At 35.5% G+C, this 12,500-nt stretch overlaps 1 protein-coding gene across 6 annotated transcripts in view; it reads left to right on the top strand.

Moving 5' to 3' along the window:
- The window catches only part of LOC125664628 (serine-protein kinase ATM-like), a 408,026-nt gene that overhangs the window by 29,967 nt on the left and 365,559 nt on the right, over window positions 1-12,500 (top strand). For all 6 annotated transcript variants that reach the window (XR_008800024.1, XM_048897448.2, XM_048897449.2 and 3 more), the window contains exons 8-9: window positions 381-485; window positions 1,395-1,471. Coding sequence is in view for 5 of the 6 variants with exons in the window: in XM_048897448.2 (XP_048753405.2) it covers window positions 381-485; window positions 1,395-1,471 (182 nt within the window). In the remaining variant the exon portion in view is untranslated. The remainder of the gene's footprint in view (window positions 1-380; window positions 486-1,394; window positions 1,472-12,500) is intronic.

Here is a 12,500-nt window from a genome sequence, read left to right as displayed (position 1 = left end):
CCAGGAAATGAATTGTAACTATTAGTGCTATTTAGGACTCACAGTAACCTAATGTTCAGGAAATGAATTGTAACTATTAGTGCTATTTAGGATTCACAGTAGCCTAATGTCCAGGAAATGAATTGTAACTATTAGTGCTATTTAGGACTCACAGTAGCCTAATGTCCAGGAAATGAAATGTAACTATTAGTGCTATTTAGGACTCTCAGTAGCCTAATGTCCAGGAAATGAAATGTAACTATTAGTGCTATGTCCTAATATTTACTCTTATTTGTACATAATGTGTTGCTGCTGAAAATTTTTGTTTAGTATTTATCAACATTCATGATTATTGAATTAAAGAAATATAATTGAGTAAGAAACATAATGATGTATTTCAGGAGGAAATTCAAGTGTTTCTCAGGTTACAGATGACAGCACACCACCCAGGTGGGGCCAGGAGGGATGAATGTGGCTCCTATGCTTATGACTGGGATGACTGGCAGGTCAGTTGAATATTGCATATTTCTTACACCCCAGGCATCAGGTGCTGCTAAAATATGGAATGGAAAACAAAAATATTGTTGGTAATAATGTTATGAGGAGGTCAGCATTTGTAAAATCAAAAGGTTTATTATAAACAAGGGAAGCAGAAATTACATAGTGAACGGGAAGTCATCCACAGTATCTACTGTTTCATCATCTTCACAAGTCAAGGGTTATTGATTCGTTACCTCGCACTAACCCTTGACATCACTGACTATCAAAAAGTTGGGCGTGTTATGATTGTTTCCACAAAAGAGTGGGAACCAATGAGAATGCGGTTCTATTTATAACAACATGAAGCGAAACAAGATATTTAAATTGAAACACATGTATTGATACCTACAGTTATGGCTATTTCAATCGTTTAAGCAATATTGTCTTAAGCAAAAAGGTTTCCAAACTTGATCTACAATCAATAAACGTAATTAGTGGTGTAAATATTACAATTGCGCGTGTTTATCAATACAGCAGTATGAGATTGCGTCATTTGTAACCATGTACACTATAACAAGATGCAGTGATTTCATTGGATGTTTGATTTATAGTGGATTGCGTAATGATCTAATAAGCCCAACTTTTATATAGCAACTGATCTCAAGGGTTAGTGCGAGGTAACGAATCAATAACCCTTGACTTGTGAAGATGCTGTTTCATATATTTCATACTAATGCCCAGGGTAATGCATATGTATTTTAAAATGATTATAACTTACTATGAAAAATATCAAGCACGCGCCTGTGGGTACCACCCTACATTTCCTTGATATTACACATGGTTGTAAACAGCTTGAAGCAAAATAAAAAATTGGGTACTGTTTGAAATTATGATTAGATACATGTATGAAGATTTACAACTCTCTCTTTGTATAGAGCTTCCTGAGGAAACTATATGAATTCTTCTATACAGATTTACAGAAGCAGAATAATAGGAGCCGATTCTCTTCCAGGTGATGAATTAAAAATCTGGGAGATTTGTAATGTTTGGAATTTCGATTTGAATGTACAGGTGACTCTTGAAAACTCAAAGTTCAAGGGCTCTAGATAAAACTTCAAGAGTTCGAGAGATCAAAATTTGAGTCACGTCCGAATATTAAAGGTCCACCGACCATTATGTTTCCGGTTTTATAGCAACTGGAGTGCATATCTACAACATCCTGGCATTGTTTTGATACATTGTCCTTCATATTTTAGGTACATTTGTACATGTAATTGACTTGATTTTAAGAACACGGAACTTTATCTTGCATAGATAAAAACATTTTTTTTAAAAAAGTGTATGCGTACATTCTTTTTCCTCGTGTAAAGATAGATGTACATTTACGAGACAAAGGACAAGGTACGTTTGGGGCCAAATTTGGCCCCGCGTCCAAATTAAATGATATTCCTCAAAATTTTTTCATATGGTGTATTTTGACAATACTTTATGCGACGTCATGAACAAGAAAGCTATGTCATGAACTCAATATGAAAATAATCCAATTTATGTCGCCATATGCTCAAAGTTTTATTAAACAAATGTGCACTATGATTTTTATTTGAAAAGTTTAATTGATTTTTTCCGAAAGTTTTAATCAATTGTAGATGATTCAATGCGGTGGATGCTGTGATTTGAAGGACGATTAGTGTAATTGTATCTAAGAATTGTAGAGCAACCCATATATATTCATTCAATTTTAACATTGTATTTACATTTGCATCCAATTTGCATTGTTTTAATCTAAATTAAATGAATATCATATATGTACGTAACGCGTGGTTACCTAAGTTATTCTTGTGTGTATATGTACACTTTGTTCTTTTTTTTTCGAGCGCACTAAATGTTTTCAGCGAAGGAACATGCACTAACCAATGCTACATTGGATTGTACATGTAGTAAAAAGAACATGAAATTCATTCAGAATATATGTGAAAAGAAATATTATAAAACGAACTTGAAAAGTTTTTTTTAAAATTCAACACATGACAATGGGACCAAATGTGAACCTTATAGGATGTGATAAGATTTACAAACAATGTGATAAGTTCTACACAAGAGTTGACACTGACACCATGAAAAACCTAACAAAAAATAATCTTGTCGGTATTATATTCAATGTTTTAGCATATACACATGCATCTATTAATTACACTCTTTATTTGAAAAAAAAATATACAGGCTCCTGACAATTATCTTTATATAACAAATCTTTCAACGCATTGGTATTTACGCAAAGGAAAAAAGTTTGAATCATAAATCATATTCATTGTGTCTCAAACCATGTCGGAAGTCCACATGGAAGAGGATCGTATAATTTTGACTTGACCCCCCCACCCCTTCTACCTTTTGATACATGCCGATTTAGTCGGAGATATGAAAACAACCTTGGTTTCCCTGTCTAATAAATCATTCAACAATTCCTTTTCGGCCAGTTTCTAATGATGAATGAAGCAGAGACTGTCTATAGGGGCTGTAAGTCTCGTTTCTCGTCACTTCCGGTGAAGCGTTTCCGGTGACAAACAAATCCGATTCAGTATTACAAGTATAGAATTGGGCCAACTACACGTTTGAAAAACCTACCCTTATGCGTAAATCAGAGAACGCTGTGTACCACAACCATTCATTATGTCCCTGTTTAACAACTTCAAGTACATTGTCAATGCAGTGGTTCAATTGTCGATGGAGAACAAGTTGTATACAGTAACCAGGTAACTGTTCATCTTCAACTTCATGAATCATTTATACATTTAATTCAACTTACTTCTTCTCTTTTAATTCAAACAACTAGGCCTATTATTGTTAATAATTAGACATACAAATGTACAATGACTTATGTAACTCAAGTAGGCCTAGCTAATTTTGTGATGTGGCTAAAATTGAGGGGGTGTTGTGTTATGGTTATATTATAGCCTATTACTTCACTGGGTTTTTAAATTATCATTATTTAAGCAATTTGGAGAAATTGGTAATATTAAGATAATTTGATTATCTATGGCTTGATTAAGTTTGTATATATTTAGCAAGAAATTACAGGGCGGGAAGGGGGGGGGGGGGACTTCTTGTCTAAAGATATCAGGAGGCAAACGCCGGAGAGAGTAATTGCAGTGGTTGTTCCTTCCAATAATCCAATAATGTGGAAGATAATTTGTAGAATGTGTATATTCTGTATTATTAACGCCTGTTTATCGTGGATTCTCTATTTCTAGTCTTCACTGTACATTATATATAAACTTTTTCTTACATTTAGAATACAGTATTTTCTCCCTCAAGTCCAGCCATCATTACTATCATCTGGTACAGGGCCAGCTTTTGTGCAGTATGAATTATTGTTTCGATTGTTTGGACTACAGCCGACTGCATGCAAAATTATCCGGATCATCAAGGACTCTTAGTGGACAAAGAACATTGCAAAGTGATAGAATTTTATTATTTGGACATCAGCTGTCTGCAGAATTATCCGGGATCATAAAGGAATCTGAATGGACACATAACATTAACAGAATTATACTTTCGATATTTTCATTCCTGAATGGATTCAAAATCAACATGTATTGATAAAATATACTTTGTAAAACAATAACAATCAGTAGTGCATTTTTTATTTATACTAAACTATTTGACACATGTAGAGCATTGTACTTAACAGTCACTCAAGAAAATGTTAAAAAAAATATTACGGTTGAATCAACAGCTAGTAATTAATATTTAATATACTGTTTAATGCATCACATGCACATATTTATCTTGGTTGATATTAGCTCGTAGAATGCTGGTATGTAGATTTTATCCTTTCTTTAGCCCTCTCGACGTAAATACTCCCCTGGTGAACACCTAAACCGTTTTCCAGCCGTGGGTTTTGTGGAAACTTTACTGTGGAGCACATGTTGATCCTGTATTCAAAGTTGAAAAATGAGTGATTGCACCATTCGGTGTTGCACAAGTCACTGCTTCGACGGTATGTCAGCACTCGCAGGAACTGTATGTCATGGCCTGGATATCAAGGTGTCTGGGAATATTTCAAGATTTTGTCAGACACCTATTCAGGTAGTCCGAAACATGTACTTAGGGCTGTTCCAGAAATGATCAAATGGGGGGGTCGGGCGGCAAATGATATTTTTTTGTGTGGGTTGTCGTATTTTTTCATATTTTATTTGGTCCGTGGTTGGACTGTTAAAAAAATATTTATTATGGGTAGTGGGTAGTTTAAATTGTTTTATTTTGTGCCACGTGGGTGTTGAGTTTTCAGAATATTTTTATTGTCGCTCTTGTCATGTTGGTTACAAAACGTCGGAGGGAAAATTGAAAACGTGCTTTCGAAATGCTGCTTTCGAAATCGGAAGTAACATAGAACTATTCGAGTTGTCGCTCTTTGCAGCGCATAACTTTCCATTACGGCACTCTTCAAATTAGAGGTGCGTTTAGTAGGGTCCCTTTGGACGTGATGGCGGTGAACTCTATTCTGTAGATTATTACAGTTTACAGTGCATTGATTTTGGGAATATTTTGAAACCAATAGGTATTCCGTTTTCTAATAAAAATAGGCAAACCTTAATTGATTTATACGAGGGTACCGATGCGTTATATTTATCAGTCAGTGTGATGGTGATATAGAGGCCTCCGGGCGCAGGCTCCATTAGAAGACGAACGATTCGTGGAAAAACATATCCATACCCATTTCATGATAATAGCATCATTTGGACTCCCAATCTTTCCAACATTCTCGCCATAGATGCCTTTGATTGTTGATGTGACATCGTTTCTTCAGAACTACTGTGATACAATGTCGCACAGGCATTACCGCGTCATTGACTAGAATGTTTGTCCCGAAAACCTCGCGAGATTTGTACCGTTTTCATTTTTAAAAATATTTTTGAGGTGGGTCTGGTTAGGTTTTTTTTTAATTAGATGGGTCATTGTAAAATGAGTTTATCAATTTGATGGGTCATGGGGTAATTTTTTATTTTTTTTTTTATGGGTGCTTGGTATATACAAAAGGTGCCTCCCGACCCCCCCATGTATTTATTTCTGGAATAGCCCTTACTAATATCGATTAAAAGAAAATACAACTCCATATTTCGATAACAGAAGCACACAATTGTAGTCAACCGAATAGTTTCGCAGTCATTTGAGCGAACGAGTCACGTGACTCAAAACAGCTCGACAGTTTGTTAAAATGTTTTAATGAGACTGTTTATGTGATTAAAGAACCCTTAAAATAGATATTAGTAAGTACAAGAAGCATCGTTTTATTGATTAATTATGATTTTAACATTAAATTCGGCTCGCAAATATTTAAAATCGGTCCGAGAATGCCGCCTCCAGCTGGAGGTGGCGAATTTCCAGTTTACGTAATGGCACCGGTTCTGACGTTTTCCTGGCACGGTAAATATCAAAATCATAAAAAAGCCAGAAAAATGTCAGATATTTCGGACTACTATTCAGGGTACTTTTTGCATGCTGCACGATTTGCATGGATCTGGGAATATGCGATTTTCTTTTGTAGTAAATGACACGCGACTGACGTACTTCATCTATCTAAATGCAGCGAAATTTCGGAGAGTTATGTTTGAATTCTTCATTTCACTACCGTCTCCAAATAATGGTAGTGTACGATTACAACACATTGAACAATTGTTCAATACTTTTACTTCATTTTTATAACGTTGGCTATTTGAATTATTTGAAGTTTAAACAAAGAAAATATCGAGTGTTCAAACTTTAATGCTACAAAATATGCTTTGCTAAAATTAATATATTATTACCGCGCTGTATTCAAATTCCTGTGCTTTGTTGAGAACTTACATTCTTTCCACAAAGATTTCTAGTGAAATTGAAATTGAAAAAAGCCAAGAATACTGCTTGTTTACATTAATCACCGGTAATTATGTATATTGGGAAAAGGATATGAAACAGTCGTTCCAGTTTTATACAAATGATAATATTGTGCTCTGGTTTAGTCCTCATTTCTTTGTGCACAAATTACATGCAACTTTAATTCCAGAGGGGAGGGGGTGTCCGCACCTCCACTCTAGATCCGCACATGATTCGGATATAGTCATTAAGCGGTGTTTTGTGCACATGCCACTAAATGCCAAGTGACCGACGGTGAGTGGGATGGTTAAAGTGTAAATGCAGGAAAAGAAAGTTCTCCTTATGTGTGAAAATCGCGTTCTAATACTTCAACACCAGTTCCACGATTTAATGATGAAAATAGTAACCAATGACTAGCTATCATGTATTTTTAAATATAACTATGTCACAGAACACGTGCGTCAGTTATGGACAAATGTAAGGCGATTCTATAAACGAATAATTATTACAGCGACGTAGCAACAGGGGAATTTGGCCCACACATTCTTTTGTTTTGAGAATGTAGTTTTTCCATAAATTTTACATGCAAATTTTGTTTTATCCCCCCCCCCCCCCCCCCTTTATGGTAGTACTGAATGCTTGCGAAAATTTAAGCATGATCGATGAAGTTGGAATTGTTTTGATAGGAAACATGCATGTCATAAAACTACAGGTACTGCAGCATGTAAATAATGAACAATATATTGTAATGAATTGATTTTCAAGTGTATATATTTAAAGCCTGTATGTTTGACTTGCTACTAATTCAATTTTTACGGGGAAAATATAACCGAATTTTGCATTCGAACTCTCGCACTATTATGCTCTGGTATAAAAGTACCGATTAAGTTATCGCGCTTTCATTTTCGATATTATTAGACTTTTTATTTTATAAACAAAGATTGCATTCGGTTGCAGACGTGCATTTTTTTTTTTTAAAGCCAGGCCAAAGCCATAATAAAATTCTTACTTAATAACATACATATTATGTATCATGAGTGGGTTTTTAATTCAGATGGACAATCATTAGATGTGTCTGACATAATGCTTAATACAATATTAGAATAGCATTTGAAATTACACATGCAACATACCGAATAAGTTATAATTAGCCTACATGTACGTTAGAATATTATGACTGGTAAGGCATATTTAGACATGTATTTAGATACGCATTGTAGCCGCCACAGTATATGCACACCAATTTAGAGGGATAATTCATATCATAAACCATCTATGATAAAAAAGAATATGTGATTGAACTTTGCCATGTGTTACATTAATTGCGTTGATATCATTGCGTATCTATATCAAACATAAAACGAGTAAAATTGGAATTCGGAAATATCTGTGTCGAAGATTCCAATTCTCTGATTACACACTATCTTCTTCAATGCAAACTATGTAGAGTCTTATAAAATTTGATATACTGTACATATGCATATTATTTATTCATTAAACTTGTATATATGAACACCATCAATGTTGAAATTTGTATTACAGATGAACGCGGGAATTGGTTAAACGTTAAATTTAATAGTCTGCTCATTTACCAACCAAGTCGAAATTTTGCTCATTACTGACTTTCAACATGATCAATTTGTACACAAAACATCTTTGTGGTTGTTGCATGTGCTCTATCTTAAAAATGGTTTCAAAGGCATAAAAAACGGCTAATTTCGGCGATTTCGGTAAATCATGTCAATCGGAGATAAGGAAAATAACGCCACAGAACATATTACGTCACTAATTTCCACATGTATCATCAGGGCCAATGCCCTAGTGCATAATCATAATGATTGAACCAAGTGAAACCACATTTTAAATTTATCCTAATTTTGTGGCGAAATTTGGGCCTTAATGTACCTTGCTCTTTCTTGTCTGTGATGACGTTTCGCATTCACTAACTACATGGAGCAATATCCATCACAGAATCATCTCAATTTTCAGTCACTTTATGCAAACCACACTGATAAATAACGTTGAATCCTTGGCATGTCTCTAAATCTTATTCTCAACTTTACCGTCTCTTTGTCAAGTCTAAACAACTCTTAAAGTTAGCTGTAGTTGAATGGTAATGAAAACAAAGCACAGTAGGAGTAGGATTGAAATTTGTCCCGTAAATGTACATCTATCTTTACACGAGGAAAAAGAATGTACGTATAAACTTTTAAAAAAAATGTTTTTATCTATCCAAGATAAAGTTTCGTGTTCTTAAAATAACTGTTTTCATTGAATTATTTATCAAGTCCATTATTCGATATATTCCTTTATTAGTCCTCTTTCTGTCTGTCTGTCCCTCTTTCTGTCCGTCTGTCCCTCTTTCTGTCTGTCTGTCCCTCTTTCTGTCCGTCTGTCCCTCTCTCTGTCCGTCTGTCCCTCTTTCTGTCCGTCTGTCCCTCTTTCTGTCAGTCTGTCCCTCTTTCTGTCCGTCTGTCCCTCTCTCTGTCCGGCTGTCCCTCTTTTTGTCAGTCTGTCCGTCTGTCCCTCTTTCTGTTCGGCTATCCGTCTGTCTGTAAACTTTTTACATTTTTGACTTCTTCTCCAGAACCACTGGGCCAATTATAACCAAACTTGGCCAAACATATCCTTGGGTGAAGGGCTTTCAAGTTTGTTCAAATGAAGGGGAGGTAATCACAAAAATGCAAAAATAGGGTGGAGTCATTTAAAAATCTTTTTCTCAAGAACCACTAGGCCAGAAGAGCTGAAATTTACATGAAAGCTTCCTGACATAATGCAGATTCATGTTTGTTAAAATCATGGTCCCCGGGGGTAGGATGGAGCCACAATAGGGGATCAAAGTTATACATATGAATATATAGGAAAAATCTTCTCAAGAAGCACTGAGCCAGAAGAGCTGATATTTACATGAAAGCTTCCTGATATAGTGGAGATTCAAGTTTGTTAAACTCATGACCCCTGGGACTAGGATGAGGACACAATGGGGGATCAAAGTTTTACATACCATTAAATAGATTTTTTTAGCTCTCCTGAGCTGAAAGCTCAAGTAAGCTTTTCTGATTGTCTGTCGTCTGAAAACTTTTTACATTTTCGACTTCTCCAGAAACACTGGGCCAATTTCAACCAAACTTGGCCAAAAGCATCCTTTGGTGAAGGGCTTACAAGTTTGTTTAAATGAAGGGCCATGCCCCTTTAAAGGGGAGATAATTACAAAAATGCAAAAGTAGGGTGGGTCATTTAAAGATCTTCTCAAGAACCACTTAGCCAGAAAAGCTGATATTGACATGAAAGCTTCCTGACATAGTGCAGATTCAAGTTTGTTAAACTCATGACCCCTGGGGCTAAGATGAGGCCACAATGGGGGATCAAAGTTTTACATACCATTAAATAGATTTTTTTTTAGCTCTCCTGAGCTGAAAACTCAAGTGAGCTTTTCTGATCGCCTGTTGTCCATCGTCTCTCCGTCCGTCCGTCTGTCTGCAAACTTTACATTTTCGACTTCTTCTCCAGAACCACTGGGCCAATTTCAACCAAACTTGGCCAAAAGCATCCTTGGGTGAAGGGCTTTCAAGTTTGTTCCAATGAAGGGCCATGCCCTTACAAAGGGGAGTTAATCACAAAATTGCAAAAATAGGGTGGGGTCATTTAAAAATCTTCTTCTCAATAAACACTTAGCCAGAAAAACTGATATTTACATGAAATCTTCCTGACATAGTGCAGATTCAAGTTTGTTAAAATCATATCCCTCGGTGGTAGGATGGGGCTACATTAGGGGATCAAAATTTTGCATACAAATAGATAGGGAAATCTTTCAAAATCTTCTCCCCAAGAACCACTAAGTCAGAAAAGCTTATGTTTACATGAAAGCTTCCTGACATAGTGCAGATTCAAGTTTGTTAAAATCATGTCCCCCGGGGGTAAGATGGGGCCACAATAGGGGATTAAAGCTTTTCATACAAATATATAGGGGAAATCTTTAAAAATCTTCATCTGAAGAACCACAAGTACCACTGAGCCAAAAAAGCTGATATTGACATGAAAGCTTCCTGGCATAGTGCAGATTGAAGTTAGTTAAAGACATGACCCCTGTGGCTAAGATGAGGCCACAATAGGGGATCAAAGTTTTACATACCATTAAATAGATTTTTTAGCTCTCCTGAGTTGAAAGCTCAAGTGAGCTTTTTTGATCGCCTGTTGTCCGTTGTCTGTCCATCCGTCTGTCATAGAAATATATAGGGAAAATCTTTAAAAATCTTCTCAAGAACCACTTAGCCAGAAAAGCATATATTTACATGAAAGCTTTCTGACATAGTGCAGAATCTAGTTTGTTAATATCATGTCCCCAGGGGGTTGGATGGGGGTCACAATAGGGGATCAAAGTACTACATACAATTAAAAATCTTCTCAAGAACCACTTAGCTAGAAAAGCTGATATTTAAATGAAATCTTCCTGACATAGTGCAGATTCAAGTTTGTTAAAATCATGTCCCTCGTGGGTAGGATGGGGCTACAATAGGGGATCTAAGTTTTACATACAAATAGATAGGGAAAGTCTGTTAAAATCTTCTCCTCAAGATCCAATAAGTCAGAAAAGCTAATATTTACATAAAAGATTCTTGACATTGTGCAGATTCAAGTTTGTTAAAATCATGGCCTCCGGGGGTAAGTTGAGACGACAATAGGGGATCTTAGTTTTACGTACAAATATATAGGGAAAATCTTTAAAATCTTCTCAAGAACCAATGAGCCAGAATAGCTGAAATTAATATGAAAGCTTTCTGACATAGTGCAGATTAAAGATTGTTAAACTTATGACCCCTGGGGCTAGGATGGGGCCAGAATATGGGATCAAAGTTTTACATAGCTAATTAATAGAAGAAAAATATTTAGAAATTTTCTCCTTAAAGAAGTTTACATTTGCACGAAAGCTTCGACATACTGCATATTCAAGTTTGTAAATATCATGCATAATTTCCTTTTAAAGAAAAAAGGGTTCAGTATTTTGATTTTTTCCACAAAATGAAAAAGTTCAACCTATTTTCCATTGTGAATTTAGCAGAATATCAGGCCTGGTTTTTTTTTATAGCTCACATGAGCCTTTCTGGTCAAAACTTTCTGTTGTAAACTTTTCACATTTTCGTCATCTTCTTCAGAGTCACCTGACAAATTTCAACCAAACTTGGCATAAAGCATCCATGGGTGAAGTGGATTCAAGTTTGTTTAAATGAGGGGCAATGTCGTTCTCCAAGGGGAAATAATAGCAAAATAGTGAAATACACTGAACTTTTTTAAAATTCTTAATCTCCAGAACCAGCAGGCTGATTTCAATCAAACTTACTACAAATTATCCTTGTGTGAAGGAAATTCAAGTTTGTTGAAATGAAGGGCTATCCCCCTTTAATTCATATGGAAGCTTCCTGACATTGTGCAGATTCAAGTTTGTTAATTTCATGTCCCCTGGGGTAGAATAATCAAAGTTTTACATGCCAATATGTAGGGAAAAGTCTTATTAATATTCTTCTTAAGAACCATTAGTCCAGACAAGTTCAAATTTAGATGTCTGCTTTCAGACATAATGCAGCTTCATGTTTGTAAAAGTCATGGCCCCCAGGAATGGGGCCACAATAGCGGAACAAAATTTTACATGCGAATATATAGCTGAAGATTTTTAATGTGTGCCAAAGTGACTCAGTTGAGCAATATGGCCCATGGGCCCCTTATATATATACACATACAGTACCTGCAACGTTATTCTTGACATGATAAACGATAGAACACGATACAAGCACGATAGGATAGGATACACCCACGATGCGATAGGATACATGCACAATACGATAGGATACACGATAAACCTGATAAACACAAAACCTGATAAACGATCTTCACGATAGACCTGATAAACGCAAAACACGATAAACGATCTTCACGATAAACGGAAAACCTGATAGAAATGTTGTAAATTTAGAATCAATTTAGACAGAACGAAATTTTGATACCGACAACATTATTACATTATGTTGGTAATAATACTGAAAGATTTCATTATTCATTATACACCTAAAACGTATAAATTCTTTAATACACGGTCGTACTTTAAAAAAATATTTTTATTTCAATTTTTACGCTATCACAGCTAAAATCAGAAAACTAAACTGTATACGGTATTTAATTCATTATTTGATATC

This window comes from Ostrea edulis, chromosome 1 (assembly GCF_947568905.1).
Source record: "Ostrea edulis chromosome 1, xbOstEdul1.1, whole genome shotgun sequence".
In the NCBI taxonomy this organism is placed as follows: Eukaryota; Metazoa; Mollusca; class Bivalvia; order Ostreida; family Ostreidae; genus Ostrea; species Ostrea edulis.
The sequence above is the reverse complement of the archived record's forward strand: the minus strand, read 5'-3'. Positions and strand labels throughout refer to the sequence as shown.